General features: G+C 39.2%; 1 protein-coding gene across 3 annotated transcripts in view; it reads left to right on the top strand.

The window, feature by feature from the left end:
• The window catches only part of LOC306806989 (neural-cadherin-like), a 61,291-nt gene that overhangs the window by 27,383 nt on the left and 12,294 nt on the right, over positions 1-21,614 (top strand). For 2 of the 3 annotated variants that reach the window (XM_079316187.1, XM_079316188.1), the window contains exons 9-27: positions 811-979; positions 1,765-1,935; positions 2,461-2,633; positions 3,662-3,829; positions 3,997-4,246; positions 4,339-4,466; positions 5,325-5,511; positions 6,251-6,394; positions 7,416-7,699; positions 8,242-9,856; positions 10,886-10,979; positions 12,150-12,334; positions 12,548-12,777; positions 15,647-15,918; positions 16,707-16,921; positions 17,925-18,052; positions 18,583-18,710; positions 19,973-20,096; positions 20,651-20,831. In XM_079316187.1, the coding sequence (XP_079172313.1) occupies positions 811-979; positions 1,765-1,935; positions 2,461-2,633; positions 3,662-3,829; positions 3,997-4,246; positions 4,339-4,466; positions 5,325-5,511; positions 6,251-6,394; positions 7,416-7,699; positions 8,242-9,856; positions 10,886-10,979; positions 12,150-12,334; positions 12,548-12,777; positions 15,647-15,918; positions 16,707-16,921; positions 17,925-18,052; positions 18,583-18,710; positions 19,973-20,096; positions 20,651-20,831 (4,846 nt within the window). Of the gene's footprint in view, positions 1-810; positions 980-1,764; positions 1,936-2,460; positions 2,634-3,661; positions 3,830-3,996; positions 4,247-4,338; positions 4,467-5,324; positions 5,512-6,250; positions 6,395-7,415; positions 7,700-8,241; positions 9,857-10,885; positions 10,980-12,149; positions 12,335-12,547; positions 12,778-15,646; positions 15,919-16,706; positions 16,922-17,924; positions 18,053-18,582; positions 18,711-19,972; positions 20,097-20,650; positions 20,906-21,614 lie in introns of all 3 variants that reach the window. The other variant, XM_079316189.1, reaches the window with a different exon arrangement.

Below are 21,614 nucleotides of genomic sequence, written 5' to 3'. Positions count from 1 at the left end.
TGCTGTCTGTTCCCTGAACCACACCTCATCTCTGGCATCTCAGAGGGCGAGGCCAAGTGAAACACTTTTGGAGATCCCATGTGACACATGTGAGCAAGAATCCACAGGGATAGCTGTCTGTGCAGTGGGCTTGTTCCAAAGATCCTCCAGAATATCTCTTTAAGTTACAAAGGTTTCCTTTGATGATTGTGTGTCTGGAACTAATGAAAGAGAGAAGAATGAGTGTTTTGGCTTAAACAGTGAAGTACTGTAAGAAATAAATGCTTGAATTTGGTTTCAGAATGTTAATTCATGTTAAAGCCCTGTTGTCTAAAAATTTCGGGTGTGGTACTGATGGCTCAGAGGTAGATGAGCAATGTTGCATATTTTGAAAAGTCAGCAACTATTCATGTCAGTCTTAGAAATTCTCAATAACCTCTCCTTGACAAAGTTGCTTTGTGTAGAAATACCTTTCTGATCAAAACAATTCTATGGTTTGGACAAATGTATGCCCTCTTTTTTATTAGATCTTTGTTAATATAGAAAAACATTTACATTTGGAAGCAACTTTAACTTTTTCTCCAAAAATTTGCATTAGCTGGAGATGCTCAGAGGCCCTCATGTTATGTGTTTGTATAACCACAAAATAGCAAGAGAAATTTAAATTAATCATGGTACAGATAAAGCTTTAACAGCAGAGCATGGCAATGCAACTGTAGCTAAATAATTCCTTTTTTCCTCTGCTAGTATATCTTTAAATCAAATGGCAAGGGAGGTCCTTGATTTTTCTCTTTTTAAATTTTTTTTCTTTCTTTTCCTCCCTTATCTTAGTGCCAGTATTATCGGGAACATGCTGCTGTCCTGGAAAATCAGCCTTCAGGGACTGTTGTTCTGCAGGTTGAAGCCACTGATGCTGATGAAGGGGCCAATGGTATAGTGAAATATGGCTTGATGCACAGAGATGGTGTCCTACCAGCATTTAGCATTCATCCTGACACAGGTAAAGCAAATGTCAGAACTGATAATGGCATAGAGAAACCACCTTATAACACTGCTGGAGAAAAGGCTTAGATAAAATCAGACTTCATGATTTTTCATTTAGTGTTTTGACAGCAGACTAAATATAAATTGTATTAACTGCATGAACAAGTCTTCCATGAAACTAAGTTTCATACATTTCCAGTACTGAACTAAAACTGATGTTTTCCTTGAAATGTGGAAGTTCTGCTTTGTGAAATAACTTGTGTGCTTTTGTAACTGGATTAAAAAAAACAAAACAAGCCTATTTTAAGTGCACATTATCTTGGAACATTGGTAATGTCATATAAGTGATTTATCCAAATAGCAGCAGTCTTAAAAACAGCAAGGGAACTAAATCTTAGAAGACTAAAAAGAAGTTCAAGCTGAACTTCTGGAGGATAAAAGATATGAAACATTCCTTTACCCTGTACTTACCACTCATCAAAAGAACTATTATTTTTTTGAGAAATTTATTCTCTTAGTTTGTACTTATCTCCATTTTTCTGAACTTAATTTACACTTCCATTCTAATTCAAATTCCTATTGCATGTAGATGTAAGTGTAACTAAAGTTTGAGCAGTACAATGTCAGCTGCTGCAATTGTTAAATCTCGGGGTTTAGATCCTTGAACCTAAAGCCAATGTTACAGATGTACTTAACCTACTGCATTGTATCCCAGTGTTTTAACAGAAAAATAAACATCTGCATGTAGAATATTGCCAGATGCACAGAATTTTAACTCTTTGATGTTTAATTTGTTTTCAGGAGTTCTGACAACTGTTCAGGTATTTGATCGAGAAAAACAGAGGGAATATCCCATCACTGTGACAGCAACAGATCAGGCAGCGGAGCCACTCATTGGAATATGTCAGATAAATGTTGTCATCCTGGACCAAAATGACAATGATCCCAGATTTGAAAACACCCACTATGAATGTAATTGAGAGTCATTGGATAGAGTTTCAGTGCCTTGAGTGTGAGCGTACCCCATGTCTCAGATATTTGGGTTTTTGCCTCTACTGGCAGTAGAATATGTGACAAGTTTTGATGCATCCAGAGATGTACCTTAATTATTTATTGCAGAGCTGTTATTCTGTGTAATGTGTGATGTAACATGTACAGCCTTGGCCCATAGGCCTGCCATATGGGAAAGTTCCTTGAAACAACAGCCATGTCATTCATACAGAGCAATTATTCTCTGAGTTCAAACACAGTTAAAAGAAGTATCTTATAAGAAATAAGAATTCCAGGTTATGAATGGGGTAATATGAAGTTCAGATATGATCTGTAGCTCTGGAGTGATAGCAACTCTTTAAAATACTCAGTGTGTGTGGCCGTTGTTCCAAGGAAGAGAAAATGAAATTAATAATGTATGGCAGTTATTTCTTTATGACTTACTAGAATGTCCATGGTAGTTTAGGAAATTAATTTCCAATTTGAAATATCCTTTCCTTACATTAGATTTCCTCAGAGAGGACACAAGAGTTGGGACCAGCTTCCTGCGTGTTGCAGCCCGTGATGATGACTACAGCTCAAATGCTGCCATTACATATTCCATAGCAAGTGAGGAACCAAATTATTTACAGATTAATCCTACCACAGGCTGGGTGTTTGTGAACCAACCCATATCTCAGGTATGGTGCTTGCTTATCTTTTTAAGCTGACTATTTCAATATATAGAGGGACTGAGGTCATGAGTTTAGGTTACCCCCGTAGGTTAAAGGATCAATACACCTAATACACATAATAAATAACTCATAATTTAAATTAAACATGAGTCTCAGGCTTTTTGCTGTTGAGTTCATGGACTGTGAATTGCATATGAGCAAACCCTGCTTTGAGCTGAGAAGCAGCAGCCACAGCAATGCCTCTGAGACTTGCTCTTCCCATTTCCCTGGCTTTGGCACGCTGATTCTAAGGGCTGGAGGACTGAGGTCATAAGCAGGGAAGCAAGAGCCCAAGTGTAGGATTTAATTGTGTTAACAGGCAATGAGTCAAGACACAAACCTGAATGGGAACAAGTGTGAAATTTTGGTCCTGGTACAGATTCCCAACTTGATATATGTCAGTTGTGGTGCATTAAGCATAGCTGTCCCTCAGAAGGTGAAAGCATAATGCATGTAGTTACCTAAAACTGATCAGTTTCAGCTATTTCTAAATACCTACAGTTTGATGTTTTAAGGTTTTAAAGTAATTTGTTCTGAAGTGGAACTATAGTTGTAGATGTCAGTCTTTAAAAAGATATTTTTAATACTGACATTTAACTTCTAAGTAACTGACACACAAAAGTTTGGTGAAGGGGTGTCCTTTTATCATATTTTTGTTAATGAATCTAAGAACCCTACAAGAATAGCAAGAACTGTTAATAGGTAAGCTTAAGAACTCAGAGCCTCCACAAAGTGGATTTTTTTTGTTCTGTTTGGTTTTAAATTTTGTGTGATATTTGCTTAGGTTTATTGAGACTTATAGCAAATTTGACAAACATCTTCAGTAAAGTAAATATAATTTTCATCAAATTTCCACCTAGTTCATATTTTGAATTCAGCTTCAGATCTTTTTCTTCTGTGAAGGTTATTTTTAAGTGTACCTTTAATTTTATGTATTAATGTATTTTAGAGGCCTGCTCAAAACCTTCTGTAATGAAACCTTTTTTACTGTTCAGAAGTCATCTATAATTCGAGAGATTACTGCTACAGATGGAGGCAACAGGAGCAGTAAAGTTGAACTTGCTGTAACTGTAACCAGTGCAAAAAACCAGCCTCCACAATGGGAAAGAGACAGCTATGAAGTTGTTATTCCAGAGAATATGACACGGGATGCCTCAATTTTGGTAATTGTCTGTCTGTCTGTCTGTAGCTCTCAGGCTGCAGAATAACTGGTTTATAACAGTTTTGTGCTTCATAGCTGAGTATCTGGGAGAATCAGAACACAAAAGCTTTTAGAAATGTTGCTGTACTTACAGAGGGGTTGATTACACACACTTTTTGAATTGTGCAGACAATCAAAGCAACTTCTCCCCTTGGAGATCCCCGTGTCACTTACAACCTGGAAGAGGGGCTTGTCCCAGAGACCAACATGCCAGTTCGTTTCTACCTGACTCCAAACAGACATGATGGTTCTGCTTCAATCCTGGTAGCTGAGCCACTGGATTATGAAACAACAAAGAGCTTTCTGCTGCGGGTGCGAGCACAGAACGTGGCTGCAGTTCCTCTGGCAGCATTCACCACGGTCTATGTTAATGTCACAGGTGTGTGAGCTGTTCAGTGACAGTATAATCCTGCACTATTTTCCTTTAAAGTTTTATAGTTTTCTCTCTCTGTGCTCTTTTTGATGTTCTAGATGTCAATGACAATGTCCCATTCTTCACTTCATCCATTTATGAAGCCTCGGTAACAGAGGGAGCTGATGTGGGGACATTTGTCACTCAGGTGTCTGCCACCGACCTTGACCTTGGCCAGCATGGTGAGGTAAGAAAGTGGGGACCTTCACCTCCCCTGATGAAAGATGGAATAACTTCTGCATGAGCAATGGCTAAATAGTCTCAAAATCTTCAGCCTAGGAAAGGGATGACTAATAGAGAAATGTAGAATGAAATGAAGTAGTTAATTACTTACTTCTCTGTCTTGCCATGTGAAAAATGCAACTAAAACTAGTAGGTGTGAGACAGAAAACAAAGAGGAAATATTTACACAGCCTGTAGCTTAGTTGAAAAGTTGTTGCTGTAAAATTGCCTTATTTGGAAAGTTCTACATAGACCTAAAATGAGATTGGATAAATGAATGGAAGAAAAGCTGTGTTCAAAGCTTCTGTGAGTTGGAAATCATTGGCAGTACTGCAAACTGAATCCTTACAAAATATGGCAAGTTAACACCCAAAGAGGATGTATTTCTTGCTGATTAAAAAAATGGGAAATAGAAACATCCTTAGAACAAGAGTGCAAGCTGAAGTCAAGTCACAAAACCATACATGTAATAGAGGGTAGAACATGGTCTGAGATCCTGAGCAGGGTCAAATGCAGCTCCCCTGTGGCTGTTGTTCAAATACTTGGGATCTCTAGCTGAGTTTGAGTGCTGCAGCACAAGCACTGTACAAACATGTCCTACTGAAATCAGTAGCTGATTAGACAAATTATTTTCCTTTACAGATCAGCAGTCAAGGAAGTTGGTTTGCTTTAGACCAGACTGCTGAAGCTGCAGTTTTACCCAACTTCCTTGGTCTGATCAAGTACTTGGACATGGGACAGCTCTTCCTCTAAGTACTATTCTAGTTGTGAGCTATTCAACAAAAGGAAAGTATGTACTAACCACTTCTCTTTAATCCTGTAGATAACTTACTCCCTGTTACATGACAGTGGCAGAGACTACACCTTTTTTCGCTTGGACCCCCAGACAGGCTCCATTTACACCACCTCAGTGTTTGACAGAGAGGAGAAGGGCTCCTACCTTCTGGAAGTCAAGTCAGTGGATGGGTCTGAATCAGCTCGACCTGGAAAGCATGGGAAGCCAAACTCTGGTAAGAGACAGACTTGGCTGTGCCAAGTGTGATATTACTTGGATTGTGTCTGAAAACAGAAGCTCTGAAATACAAGATAAAGTGGGGTTTTTTTTGTTTATTTTTTTTTTCACATCTTGTGAAAGAGTGTTGTTCTGGTTTCATGATGGCTTTTTCACCCTTTCTTTGTGCAACAGTTGTGTCAGAGCTGGAAGATAAACATTACACGATGATAAAGCAAGTTTTTTGTTCTGAAATTTAAAAAAATCCTATAGGCTTTCATATTTAGAGTTTAGAGAGTGTTTTCTAGCTAGCAAAGATGTGCCTGCTATCTGTAGGGTGCAAGTGTTTCTCAAAGCACTGCTTATGGTATGCTATTCAGTCAAAAGTAATTATGAAGCAGGAATATGCAAGATAGAAAATCCTTTTCTCAATTGATCCCCCTGCTTAAATAGAAACTTAAAATCTCGTGGCCTCAGGATGAAACGTTATGACTAAAAACTGTACAACTGCCATATTAGGCATCAATTATTCAATTATTCATGTAGTATGTGTTTAAACAAATCAGATGTGACATTTATTTGATACCCAAGTGCTTTTGAGTAATGTTGGTATATATACGGTCCACAACCCTAAGGGTTTGTTTTTGTATTGTCTGCATATTTGTCTTCATTTAATGTGCAGGCAGGCAGGTTAAGGGATTGCAGCTGACAGAAGTGGCACAGCTGGGATCTGAATCCCTGGCTCCTTGTCTCTGCAGACACAGCCTACGTGCGAGTGTCCGTCAGCGACGTGAACGACAACCCGCCCGTGTTTGCCCAGAGCGTCTACGAGGTGAGCCTGGACGAGGACCAGGACGTGGGATCCACCATCCTCACAGTCAGTGCTAACGATGAGGATGAAGGTAAAGCACTGCAGTCCCCACAGCTCTGTCCAAAATATTAATCAGTTATCTCAGCACACCAAGATGGTGCGAGAGAGGGAAATGTCTTTCTGTCTCTAGATTTTCAAATTTCTTTTAAGTGTGCACTGATCAAGCATGAACATTAGTTTATAATGGAGCTGTGAGGCACAGTCTGTTATTTCAGAAGACATGCACTAATATGGGATGATAGGAGATAATTTCTGTGCAGATACAAATTTTTTATAGATCAAATAATTTTCTTACTAATGGGTGCCAGTAAAAATGTACTGGTTAACTAGCATAAGTCAGACTTGATTTCAGTGAGATTCATTTGCTTTGTCTATGATGGACAGTATAGTTTGTGTTTGGTTTGTTCATTTGTTTTATTTGAATCTAGACTTCCTAAATGCATATGATGAATTTTAGTGACATGGTTTTATCTACAAATCAGCCAGAAATGCAGCCACTAATCATGTAGAAGTACATAACCAGTGCTTATAGAGAGGGATCAGTAGATCTTTTGACCATGGAGCACTGCTAATTCAGCTTCACAGCTAACAGTCCTAAGGACTGTTCCCTGTGTATTTGTGAAGTGCAAGGAGATGCTGACTGCACTGGACTCCTCCCACTCTGTAGGAGGCTGAAGCAAATGTGGTAAAGATGTACTGCAGAAGGATTTACCTACCCAAGGACTTTTAGTTTGGTACTGTAAATCTCCTCTGTAGTGTTGGACAGGAGACCTGATTTGAGGTATATATGTCACTTCATTTTTGCCCTCTAAATAAAGTAAAAACAGAATTATTACTTCATTGCATAGACACATTTTGTAGACACAAACTACAAGTGGACACACCAGAATTGAAAATGCTGCTGAGTAATCTGACATAGCCACATATTTTAAAGGACCATAAAAATGATAAAAGTAATACCACTAACCAGTTATTGTGTGATTTGTATTTCATCTCACCATCAGTCCACTTCAAGAAAAACTGTGTTTTCTGACACTGTTGGTAATTGACAGGAACAAATGCTAAACTACGGTATCAGATCACAGCTGGAAACACAGGAGGAGTGCTGGATGTAGATCCAGAAACAGGAGCCATTTTCATTGCCCAGCCACTGGACTATGAAGAAACAAAAATGTATGAGATCCACTTGTTGGCCTCTGATGGGAAATGGGAAGATTATGCAGTTATCATCATCAACATCATGAATAAAAATGATGAGGCTCCTGTTTTTTCTATCAATGAATACTATGGAAGTATAATTGAGGAACTGGATGTGTTACCAGTCTTTGTACTTCAGGTAGTGTATGCAGTTCCACAGATTATAATATTTCAATGAAAGAGCATAGATTACTCTGGTGCAATTAAGTTAAAAATAACTCAGCACATACGTATTAATGAAGTTAATTTTGACAAAGTTTTATGTCACAGAAGAGATGAAATTGACTTCTGTGGATAAAAACAATTATAGGGATAGTAAGTATGATAAACAGGATGGATCATTAGTTGATCCTGATCATTAACAATTTGAGTAGCTATCAGAATTTAATATTTAAACTACCTGTATGAATATAAATATGAAATATTTATGAAATATTTAAATATAGTTATGAAAAATATAATAATATTTTGGTACTAAATTTGTTAAATTGTTAACATTGTTAAAAATGCATATTTGCCTGCTCTGAATTGTACCTGGATTTTCTGTTCTCTGGCATACCATGCCATATGCTTTTGCTTGGACTCCTTTAGACTGGAGCAGCATATAGGATGTGGTGCAATCACTGCATATCTCATACTTTCTATGCTTGTGTTTTTTTTTTTTTTTCAAATCTTCTGTAGGTTATGGCCAGTGATCCTGATAGTGTTGTTGATGGAGGAGATTTGAGATATTCCTTGCATGGCTATGGTGCAGGTGATATTTTCACAATAGATGAGAAAACAGGCAGCATTTACTCACACAAGAGGCTGGACCGGGAGGAGAGAGCACTGTGGAGATTCATTGTGCTGGCTACTGATGAGGGTGGAGGAGGCCTTACAGGGTTTGCTGATGTGATCATCAACGTGTGGGACATCAACGACAGCGCACCCACGTTCACCTGCATGCCTGATGAGTGCAATGGGAATGTCTTTGAAAACTCTCCTGCAGACACCCTGGTCATGGAAATGGCTGCGCTCGATCGCGATGATCCCAGCGTCGGCCTAAATGCTGTGCTGACCTACAGGATAACAGAGAATGTGAAAAACCAGTTTGGTACTGACATGTTTAATATCAATCCCAATACCGGCACCATCCACGTGGCAGGGGGACTGCTGGACAGGGAGAGGACTGAAAGTTATTTTCTTACTGTTGAAGCAAGAGATGGGGGAGGGCTAACAGGAACTGCCACTGCCACTGTCTGGGTTGCAGACGTCAATGATAACGTTCCGAAATTCACAAAAAAGTTGTGGCAGGCAGCAATTCCTGAGAGCAGTGCCATCGACTCAGAAGTCCTGCAAGTGTGTGCTATGGATGCAGATATTGGGGAAAATGCAGACTTAATGTTCAGTATCATCGGGGGAGACCCAGATGAGAAGTTTTATATTGAGAATGACAAAGAGCAGCAATGTGGCACCGTTCGACTGAAAAAAAAGTTGGATTTTGAGAATGCCCGTGAAAGACAGTTTAATCTTACTATTACTGTGGAAGATCTGGATTTTTCTAGTGTTGCAGTTTGCCTGATTGAAGTGGAAGACTCAAATGACCACAGCCCAGCTTTCCTTTCTCAGTTTATTCAGACAAACCCTGTGTTTGAAGACGTGCCTGTAGGTACCACAGTAACCACAGTGAGGGCTACGGACAAGGACTCTGATTTGAATGGGAAGATTGTCTATTCTATAAAATCAGATTCAGATCCTATGAGACAGTTTGTGGTTGACCAGTTTGGTCATGTGGTTGTGGCAAATGCACTTGATCGTGAAGCCATTCCAAAATATGCTCTAATTGTACAAGCTGCGGATCAGGGGACACCTGCCCGCACTGGAAGTGTTACAGTTTTAATTGATTTGCTTGATATTAATGACAATGGACCAAGGTTTGAGGCACCATACATGCCTGTAGTTTGGGAAAATTCACTGAAGCCTGAAATAGTGCATATGAACCATACATCAAAGCTGCTTTATGCCTTTGATCCAGACAGTGAAGACAATGGACCACCCTTTACCTATTCATTGCCACCAGATTATCACAATTCCTTGGATTTTTCTCTTACTGACAACAGAAATAACACAGCAACTATAACAGCTTTGAGATCCTTTGACAGAGAAAAACAGAAGGTGTTTCACCTGCCAATAGTTATAACAGATAGTGGGATTCCAGCTATGAGCTCCACAACCACCCTGACTATAACAGTTGGTGATGAGAATGACAACTGCCATGAGTCTGGCCACAAGGAGGTCTATGTGTACAGCTACAAAGGTAAGAGCTAGATGGATGTTAGATCAGATTCTGGATATTACATCAGATTAATGAAATAGCAGAGTTTTACACTTAATTTTGTTCTTGCAGTCTGTTAATTTATTTCTTCAGTGGTTTACATACTTAAAACTGCAGCTCCTGTTCTGTAAACTACTTAGTACAGTGGAATAAGTGAAATATATTTGTAGAACTCAGAACTTAGTGTGTAAAAGATTATCTACCAAAAAACTGTTAGCTGCAAACAGGTATATATTGAACTTGCAGAAAAAGCAGTATTTTTATAAACCCATAAAATCCATTTTTCATTGAGTGTTCACCTACGGAAGGTATTTGGCAGTTACATTTTCTGAGGTTGGATTGCCTAAATTAGAAAAAGATATGCCAGATCATACTGTATAAATGAGAGAAGGAAGCATCTAGGTTGGCTTGGCTCCAGATTTGACCCTTAAAAATCTCCCATGTTGCTGAACCTGGACCATGGATTTGTTCCTCTTGCTGCTTTAGAAAAATTGATTGGATATTCCACTTCTGTGCTAGCCTCCAAGGGCCTGGAAAAATCACCAAGACCTGGCCCAGCTTGGTGTCTTCTTGCCCTTTTCCTTTTCCCAGTCATGTCCTTCTCTCCCAGCTGTAAGATGCTCTCCCTCTTTTGCTGACTTACACTTGAGTGCTTTTCAAAATAATAGAGTAGCAATAAAACATTTGGAATTAACTCCTGATGTGATGATTTTTAACTTTTCTTTTGTCTGGGAGTTTTTTAGAAAGTTGTATTTATGTATGATTCTGGTGGTTTTTTTGTGCTGTTTCCAGCTTTTCTTCTTTCATGTGACATCTCCAGTGTAGTCACAGTGCCAGAACTTGCAGAAATCATATGACAGGCTATGCATTGTTTTAAGAATCCTGGATCATAACCATCACTAAATTGAGCAGGAGTCTGAAAATAATAAATGCAGTAATGAATGTGACAGAATATAAAGTGCACTGAGAAGCAAAAATTAAATGCAGATTTATTATAATTTATCTCAACAGGAAAATGGTCAACAACAGTGCTTGGGGAAGTGTTTGCACCAGATCAGGATGACTGGGACAATAAAACATTTCTCTCTGAAGGAAAACTGCTCAAGTGAGGATTGTATTTCTGTCAAAATGAGTAATATTTATGCTTCTGTAATTATTTAGCTCACCACGTATTTCTCTGTATTCAGGATGTGCATAAAGCCAGGGTTATTGAGTGTATTAAGGGATGTACCTTATGAATGCTCTTTTTCTTTTTCACTTGGGTTACTAGGTATTAAGAAATTATTGCATGAAATATTTTTTCCAAGACAATGCAGGATCACACCATGATGTTGATTTTTAGTCAGATGTCATAGTTAATTTACGTAAAAATATGCATTCTGTAAGCTTCAGTTTAAAAACAGGCAGAGTTTCTAATGCTTGCTCTCAGATGTTAGGGTTGATGGAATACAAATCCTGAATTTAAAAGCAAAGAATGGAGTCATTTCATCAAAAGTGGAAGGGAATTTGGTGCTCTCCTTTGATGGCTAAATTTACAATTGCATGTGAAAACCATGACTCAGATTAGTGGGGGGTTTTTTCTGTTAATTGAAATGTTGAATTGGACCCTTAATTCCTACTTAGACATTATTTGTTCATATCATAAAGTGAGATGGTTTATGGCTTAACTATATGCTGTCTAAAAGGGAGAAAATGGATGTGAAAGTGAATGTGAATTTTAGTCTGTGCTGTGACTAAAAGTTTAACAGCTTTATGTAGCCCAGAATTAAAGACTTTGTGTCCATCAGCATCCCCTGGGGCTGTTTCCATGCTAGGAGGTCACTGTTCCACAATAATGGTCATGCAATATTTCCATAATTGCTCATTACTGGCCCTTGAGGTGTCAAATGAAGATGCAGTGAGAGATTTTATACAGACTTACCTTGCTCCAGACAGAGATGTGAGAACCTGGAATGATCAGTGTGGGTTTGTCACTCCCTATCACTGACCTCAGGCTTGCCCATGATGACTCTGCTGAACCATGTGGTTCAACTGCACATTGCTTTTGTTCCAATCTAGGAAAGGCTGAATGGCAGGAACTTTATAAGTTCTGCACATTGTCATTTCTCAGTTAAGGTGGCTGAGGTGCCTTTCTGGGGTTGTTGGATAATTCCTGTTAAGTTTTGGCCCTATGACCTTCACAGTAACATTTAAGGCCTTCCGAATGATGTTAATGAATAAAGTGAGTCCTCAACTTTGATTTGTGAAGATTTCCTAATTGAAAGTTTCTGTCTAGGTCTTTCAGATTAAATCAGAGGACTGGGTCTTTGCTGATGGTGGATAACACTCCTCAGGGAATATACAACTTAAGAGTTAGAGTTTCTGATGGAGTTTGTCCTGATGTTATATCTACAGTACAAATCCATGTCAGAGACCTGGAAAATGAAGCCATACAAAACTCAGCCACTGTGCGTTTCTCAGGTTGGTTTTATTTGCTGGTCAGAGTTTAGATCAGCTGTTTGTCTAACTGAATGTTTATGTGGTGTGGGTATTACTGCATCAATACTTGATTTGCTTCCCACTGTAGGGCATTTTCTGATATGTTTCCATATTGTTGAATAAGAAATAAATTGAGAAATTAACCAGTGACCTCCCAGGTGTTCACGTTTATCTATTTTTGAATCCCCTTACCAGATGTCACAGCAGAGGAGTTTATAAGGAGAGATGAACACGGCAAAACGAGGCATGGAGAGTTCAAGGAGTTCCTTGCAAAATTGTTACCTGCAAAGCTGAGTGATGTGATTGTCTTCAGTGTGATGAGCAGGGATGGAAAGCAGACAGATGTGAGATTTGCAGTCCGTGCTGGCTCGGCCTATTACAGACCTGAGAAACTGCATGCAGAGATGGCAGCATTTAAAACTGAGGTTTGTTCTCTGGGTCATCTGTGGAACTCACCCAGACTCTGAGCCTGCAGGGTGTATATCCCAGACCTCATTGGAAAAATATACTCCATCTACAGATAAGGGTTTTGTTGCTTCACTCAGGACAAAACTCTTGTCAAACAAGTGTTTAATTCAAGCTTTCTCCCTTCTTTTTAGTGCCATACATCCTGGTATTATATGGCTGTACTAACTTCTGGTTCAATGAATAGTCACTGCAGAGCTGCAGAAAAATGGGTCTGCATTGCTGTCATGGGGTAGATACCTGTGTTTCCTTCAGTCAGTGTTTCATTGTGTAATCTTCAAATCCCCACATCAGCTTAAGAGTGGAGGCTTGATGTCATCCTAACAGAAATTCTGCAGTACAAAAAGTGACACTTAAGATGAAAAGTCTTGCTGGAAGGAATGTGCAGGTTAAGGAACAGTTGCAACAGGTGAGTGAGATGGAGACAACCAATCCTGTGGTTGCATTTATCTCACCAAAGAACAACTTCAAACACAAAGGGACACTCTTCCACAAATTCTTTTACTGTTGTAAGGGAAAAACATTTTTTGGATGCAAGATGTTTTCATCCCATTCTTAGTGTTCCATAACTGTCCTGCTCTCTAACTCAGTTACACAGACACAGTCTGTCTGGGCCACAGCTGGATTTTTCTGTATTCCTGCACAAAACCAAAGTGACACTGCTCAGCTTTTTGCTTGCACTGGCCATATTTGGGTTTAATACATGATAGATCATATGGATGATTTTTCCAGAGAGAAATCAGCACTTTCCATTTGTATGAATATAGTGGAGTCTGCCTGAGTCTGAGACCTAAACAGGGCTGTCTTAAATTACTACCTGTGTCCATGTTGGTGTTTCTTGAATGGCTCTGTGGATTATGAGAGTCTTCAGAGTGACCAAATAGGGAATTCCAGACAGAAAGTATTCATAAAAGATAATGACTGCTTCTCTTGCATATTTATTGAATTACTGCAACAATAATATAGGAAATCCCACAGATTTCAAATACTCTCTGCCATAATACATGACACATGAATTCATCAAAGTGGGTAACAAGGGGATTGCTTCACGTTTTAATGAAAAATATGTTTTTATTAATTATATACCACCTTTCAATATTTAATGGGTAGCTCTAGTGAGTAATCACCAATAGTTCACAGAAAGCCAATCATAGCTGGAGAATTCTCCAGTAGTTCTCTGTGTGTATAACTATAAATACAGAAAATAAGTAATTAGCAGTGGAATTATTCATTGAATTGCTACATAAATAATATGTTTGCATTACCTCCTGGGGATACAGTTTTACAACAGCAATTTTTATTTAGCAGAAAAATAATCTATCCTAATACTTTAAAGGAGCCAAAGTTGTTTACATACAGTTTTTCAATAACAGTATTACATAGATGTCTAAATGTGCATTACAGACTCTCCACTGATGGTTGTAAATGTGGGCAGCAGGCACAGACCTGCATTGACAGGATGCATCATGTCATTACAAAGTGCACTCTGTGCCTTTAGGGGCATGGGCATCAATACATGTTATGGTATTTGAGAATATAGTGACAAAGGATTATAAAGAACAAAGTTCTTACAGTGGTGAACTGAGATGACTACATAAATGAGAAAAAAATAGAAGCACTTTAGTATTTATCTATTTGTTTTGGTCTTTTCAAAGCTTATTTTTAAGATATTTGCCATATGTTTTACCATTTGGAATAAAAAACCCCCATGTTAAATACATAAAGCTCCAGTGTTGTTAGTTTTGCATTTGGATACCTTGTTCATTTGTGTACCATTGTGAGAGTAGTGAGGTCTTTCACTTCACTCATCCAAATTCAAGTTTGGGTGCTAAACACACATTTTGGCATATTTGAATCACCAAATGCAAATCAAATTCTGAAGCTTTATAACAGACACCTGTGCAAAATTCCCAAATAAGTGGAAGGAACAAACTGATAGTTTAGGTGTGCAGGCTGAAGGCCAAAAAGCCAGAACTAAAGGCAGCCCTGTTCTTGTCTCACACTGAGAGCAGCTCTCTTCCCTCCCCCTCTGCCAGGGCTTCCTTGCTCCATTTGGAATGGACGTTGTGATCTCAGAGTCACTATTCCTGCATTACCAGACCTGTGGTTACACTGAGGCTCTTTTTATGTGGTACTTGGGCTTTCAGGTGCAACCCCAATTAACAAGAAAACCAGTGAACTACTAAAAATTAATGTAGCATAGAACAAGTATTCAGTATGCTGAACTGACTGTTTTGGTGCAGACAGCTTGACATGAAATGTAAATTTATGGGACACAAATTGTTAGACTGAATCCAAGTTGCTACAAAGTTGTCTTGTCAGGTTACTGTCTGTGGACATGATTATGGAAAGCAGCTCAGCTCTGCATTTTCCTGTGTCTGTATCCTTTTGTGTGAGAGAATGTAAGAAATAATATCTGAGTGTTACTGCTGAAGGAGGATTTATCCTGGCTTGAGCTGAAACACTCCTGTTGCTGTAGAAGTGCAGAGAGGTGTGATGCAGATGCTGCAGCTCAGAAGGTGGAGTGCCACTGCTCTCAGAGCTTTGGTCCTTGGAAATAGTGTTACTAGATCAGTGCAGATTCAACATGTTCACACTCAATCATGCTAATGATTAGGTTTTTAGGGAATGCTGCTGTAAGTTTTTAAGGAAATGTTTCCTGAATTTTTCAGAGTATTTTTCTTGCCTGTAAAATGAGGGATGCTACTAAGTAATGCTCAAGAAACTAAACACTGCATTAAGTCTCTGATGGCTTTGATTTTCCAGAATCGAGGTAAAAGCCTTCATTAGGATGAGAGTGGTGATGTGTTAAACTGTCCCTTCTCTTAGATGCAGTCAGCTCTACAACTGACCATTTCCCAGATCAATGTAGACGAGTGCAGGAGTGCCAACTGCAGCGAGGGCTGCACAAACCACCTCAGTGTGAGTGACATCCCCACGGTGATGGACACTGGCAGCGTGTCCCTGGTGTCCCTCAGCATCTCCAGCTACGGGATCTGCAGCTGCTGGGCCCGCGAGCGGCTGCACCAGCCCTGCTCCTCCTACCCCCAGAGCCCCTGCCTCAACGGGGGCATCTGCACTGACACTCTCAATGGCTACAGGTGAGGAAACCTGCACATCATTTCTCCTGTCTGTTTTTCAAGTGTTGAGTGGTGCTTACATGTAGCTGGTCTGAAATAACCACCAATGTACTCATGCCTGGAGGAGAAACAAAAAAACCCACAAGTGCACAGGAGTGTAAACCTAATGGCAGCAGGGGTTTTTCTGATGACCCTGATGGAGCTATGCTCCCAAAAAGTGCAGGAGTAATAAAGAAAACTTTAGGGAACACATAATTTACACTTGTTATTTTTTAAGAGCATCTAACTCAGGATGAAGACGTGTGCCCTGTCTCTTTTCCAGGAGAGTAATAATAAGGGTGAATATCAGTAGTAGCAGCAGGGATGTAGGAGTGAAATGTTGTTCAAACAATAGGTAATAAGGAGCCTAAAAAGCATTAGATAGTAAACTTACTTTATTATCACATCACCTGGTGTGCAGCAGTATTCCCTTAGTGAAATTAATTTCAGCTAGGAATTAACCTCCCAGACTTTACTCTGTAATAAATTGGTGTTTGGTGTTCTCTGGTATTTAGGAAAAAAGTTCATTGTTCACAAAAACTTGGCCTCAAAAATACTTTTTTTTTGAGGGAGTCAGTATAGGAAATAAAAATACCTTGTATTCTTAGAGCATTTTAATAATTGCCAAACACCCCTAAGATTCTGCTAAAATCTTTGTTTTGCTGATCTTTTAACTGTGATTTAAGTTATGCATTTGCTGCATGTAAAACCAAAAAACAAAGCTGAACATGGGGGAATTCTGACTATTTCTTTTGTTTATGGTCTTTCAGATGTCTTTGTCCTGCTTCCTTTCATGGACCAGACTGCCAGCAGACTAAGCACAGTTTCCATGGAAATGGTTATGCATGGTTTCGTCCCATCAGACCTTGTTTTGAAAGCTCACTCTCTCTAGAGTTTATTACTGTGGTTCCAGATGGACTTTTACTATATAGTGGCCCTTTATCAAATCCAGAACCTGGGAGTACAGAAAACTTCATTGCAATAGGTACTTCTCAAAAGGGTGTGGAAAAATTAAATGTCTCTTGGGAATGGATTGTTTGTGACCAGTGTAACAATTAGACTATGAATTCTCTCTTTCCATTTCCAATGAGATAACTTATTTTCTGGTGTAAAAGAATTTTAAAGCATTCCCTAACAAGTTTTCTCCTTTGATGTCTATTTTTGTAACCTGTACCTCTGGCTTTGGGTTCATCACAGAGTTGTAGAAATAGAGAGGAAAGCAAAACAGATTGATATACATAAAAAAAAAAATCTGCCTAGAAAAACTGTAGTAGTGCTATAAAGGAATCAAGTGCTTTGAAGATAGGTATTACATGAGTAGTGCAGTCTTAGTTGTATGTCATTCTTATCTAGTTTGGTGAGAAAAGAAATCCACTTAAACTCCCTTTGGTCTTGGGGCAATTTTGCATATTTTTTTTGAACAGGCAATGATGTGATGGATTAATCCAGCCCCACGTGCCATTGTGGGAAGATTCATCCACATGTAGAACTCAGTGGTTTATGTTGACATGTATTTAAAAGGTTACTGCTGCTTATTTTTTGTGAATTAACATACAAGTTGCACAGTATGGTTGGCATTTTATATTCTCCTGATTAACTGAAAGGTAATGTAGTTGGATAGTTAATAATTTACCTATTTTTTTTGCCTGCTTTGCAGTTACTTGTAAATTTGAGTAGAAGATGGGAAGAAAGAAACCTGCATGTATTAATTGTTTTAGAGCATCATAAAACTGCAGATTGCTTCTCAGGAATTAGTTTCAGTGTTTTGACAGAGAAGTGGAATAATCTAAAGTATATAAGTAAATAATATACTGAATGAGTACTTCTGCTTAATAGAAGACGTAGGGTATAATTCTAGTTATTTCTGTAGTGAACCCCCTATGTATGTGACTAGCAATAACTATAAAATCAGTACAGTCACTAACTGCTGAGATACACAAAAGTGACATTTTGTAGCTGAATTTAATTTCTTGTTGATGTTGTATTAGAACTCTCTAGTGGTATTCCTGTGCTGAAGATAGGCCATGGCTCAGGTTCTGTGGTGCTGCAGTTTCCAAGTCATCTGAATGTAGCAGACAAGAAGTGGCATCGACTGGAAGTCAGAACCAATGGTCAGGTCAGTTATTGGATTCTTTTTTCCCCACATTAGGATATTAATATTTCTCAAAATATTTCAATGTGCAGAGACAGGAGGATAGAAAAAATAGTCTTTCAGTGAAGAACAGACAGTATGTATTGTCCTAACTGTTTACGTAGGTTTGATGAGTAATAGAAATTCTGGGGCAACTTCCTTGTGAGTTCTAAACCCACTGATGTTATAATCTATATTCTGCAATCTTTACCTTTTTTAAGCTCTGCTGCAGCACATGTAGAATGTGGCCACTAAAATCCATTACTTATGCACAAAAAGCAGATATTTATTTTCTTGCAAATGCAGTTACAGGTCTCGAGTAAGAGGTTAAAATATTTAGAAGCACAAAGAAAGTTGAGAAGTGCCTACTTTTGCTAAATGGTTCCATTTTATCTCTACTGGTTTTTGCAAGGCCTACAGAACAGGGAACAGCCCAGACCTTTTTGCTTGCTAGTATGCAAGGAGCAAAAGCTGAGGTGTGCTGCAGCAGGTTGCAGTGTGTGTGCTCTGTGCAGGACGTGCGCTTCACCCTGGATCGCTGCGGCGCCGCCGTGCTGTCGGAGATAGAAGGGGTTGGCCGCTGGCTGTCTGCTGAGGACCGCAGCAGCTGTGAGCTCCTGGGGGCTGTTCCACCCACAGCAAGGTACCTTCCTGGACATCCCCTGACAGGCTTTGGTTCTAAGGCCTGTGAACATCTCACCTGTTAGACTGAAGCCAAGTTATTTGTGACTAGGAGCATAAAAAGCATTTCCTCCTATCTCAGGCCTTCTAGGCCGAGCCTGGACTAAAAGCACTAAACAAATTTTAAGGAACCAGTCTTCCTCTGAGTAATGTTGCAATACTAAGTGACAGCCCCAAAACCCTGTGGCTATTACTGGAGTTTTTGTGGGTCCTGTGCACCACCCTCCACCCATGGGATTTCTCTTTATCAAGTCACTGTGAGCCTGCTCTTTAAACCTCATGAATTTCAGCCAGTTCACATTGGAGCCCTGGGTCCAGTTTGTGTCCCACAGTGCAGGGTGGACAAGGAGCAGCTGGGTACAGTCCAGAGGAAAGCAATGACTGATCAGCTCTCTCTGAGAGTAAGAATCAAGAATGAAAGAATTCAGGTCAGTTATCAGAAAGAAGGGAAAACTAAGGAGAGATATGATAAGTCTCAGTGTGTATAAAAGAATGGTGCAAAGAGGATTTAGGCAATCTCTTCTGTTCAGGGCCTACAGTTACAGTGATGAATATTCAGGTTATATTTTAGGGAAACCTTTTTTCTAACAAAGACACTTCAGCTGTGGAATAGACAGTCTGAGCAAGCATTCTGATAAGCATTGGAATTAAGCCTTGTCCACAGCTCTCCCGGTCATGAAAGGAGCACAAAAAAAAAAAAGAAAAAATATAAGGACAAATGACAACAAAAAAAATTAATTGATAACTCTGGGGAAAAGAAAGTATGAGGAATAAAATACATGGAGTTCTGGGGCTTGGAGAGATGATTGGGAGACAGTGCAGAGCTTGGACATGTTTAATCCCAATTTGTAGATTTCTGACTTTTGTCATACATAGAACAGCCTTTGTTGCAGTATTCCTTCAGCACAGGATGTCTGTTTCCACACAAAGCGCTTGAAGGAGAATATAGTGATTAGAATATCACAGCTATTTCTGACTTGAACACAAACATATCCAAAATGTAAATCGTCCCACAGTTAAACTTCCAGCAGGTTTCACTGTCATGTGTAAAATAACCCCTTATTTTAAAGGGCTTTTTTTCAGAGAGAGAAGATAAACTAGTTGCATTCTACTGTTATGGTATATAGCCTGTATTATTTGGAAATGCAGTGCATTTATTTATTTAGCTGCCTGTGTTTGAAGGTAGGTGCACATCTATTTTTATTATTTATATGATTTTTAAAGGTATTTGAATGTGAACCATGTTCTGCAGCTGGGTGGTGTGAAGGAGTCGTTGCCGTATTCCTACCCACAATTGCTACACAAACATTTTTCTGGTTGCTTGCGCAATCTCATCTTGGATACTCAGGTAAGAGCAGAGTAACATTTGCTTTAGCAGAGAAGAAAACTTTGTTATTCAATTTTTGGGAGATTTGTATTATACATGAGACTTCTTCCATCAATGTATTCAGTGTGCCCACATCTATCAGTGTAAAATACAAAAAAATTCTGGGTTTTTCTGTGATAATTAGAATAAGCACCTTGAAAAGTTATTTTTCAATAGAAGGATTAATGAGGCAGAAGCTGTACATTTGCTTATCCCCTGCTTCGTGCAGCTGTTTCCAAGCTTCTTTGTGCATTCAGGGAACTTCTGAATGGCAGTTGTATAATGGTATATCTATGCCAGCTGTCTGCTTTGTTAGGAAGTATTAGGGGTTTTTTGGTTTTCATACTCAGTTGAGTTTATTCAAAGGCAAACTATGCTCTTGATAAAATCAGCTGAAGTCTGAATGTCAAAAAGCAAACTTAGTAACTTAAGTAATGCAGATGAGGAACAGACAGTGAAGTGGGGCAGCTATTTCTGTTTAAAAATGAAATATGTTTCTCAAATAATATTTTTGTGTCATGAATTGTCTCTTGAAGGTCTATGACCTTCAGTCTCCTGCAGAGTCCCTGAACAGCTTCCCTGGCTGCACCCTGACAGATGGGAGCTGTGAGACCATGGGATCTTCCTCCTGTGGTAGCCATGGGAGGTGCCTTGGGGACTGGGGCTCATTTGCGTGTCACTGTTTGCCGGGTTACCACGGCTATCGATGTGATAAAGGTGAGCCCTGCTTTTCTGCTTCACTAGTGCTAGGCTGCTACCTTCTACAGTACAGAAACTTCAGTTATTTGCAGGTAATGATTGTTGAAGTGATTTTACATTGCATTATGTAAAGCCATGTTGCAGTGTAGTTGCCTGTGATTGTTAACAATTTCTTTTCTAATTCCCTTTGAGGAATTCCTTTCTCAGTACAGAATAATTTATTAAATCCTGAGGGTGTTTGTGCAATGACTGTATAATGACATGTCTGCATGACAAAAAAATTGTGAAAAAAGTATTTTATTTTATTACAGTTGTTTGATTTGCATCTGTTTACACTTTCAGAAATATCTAATAACCTAAAAAAATATGAGTGTGCCAGTACCACTTTCTGTACAGAATTAGAACCATATAACTGGAATTGGAAATCAGTGCTCTGTTAGGGTCAGGAAGAGAGAGTCTGCTGGCTTAAGAAGCTACACTTTGGGAATAATAGGATCTTTAGCTCTCATGGAGCCAAAGATTGCACCAGAAAGACAATTATAAAAAAACAGGTTATGAAATTTTGATTGTGGTACTTAATACTTGGTTTGCAGTCTCTTGTCTTGGTCAGAGGAGCTGCTTCCCTGCTGTCACCCCACGTGAGCACTGTAAGGAGGAGCATCAGCAGGATCAGGTTGGGTGGGTATCTTTGCAGAGGAAGATGAGGCGTGAGAGTGAACTGGAGAAGCTGTGGAAATAAATACAGGAACATGTCCCAAAGGACAGATCGTCTCACGGGATCCCTACTGTGCATCGCCATGT

The sequence above is a fragment of the Erithacus rubecula genome (assembly GCF_903797595.1).
Source record: "Erithacus rubecula genome assembly, chromosome: 12".
NCBI classification, from domain to species: domain Eukaryota; kingdom Metazoa; phylum Chordata; class Aves; order Passeriformes; family Muscicapidae; genus Erithacus; species Erithacus rubecula.
The sequence above is the reverse complement of the archived record's forward strand: the minus strand, read 5'-3'. Positions and strand labels throughout refer to the sequence as shown.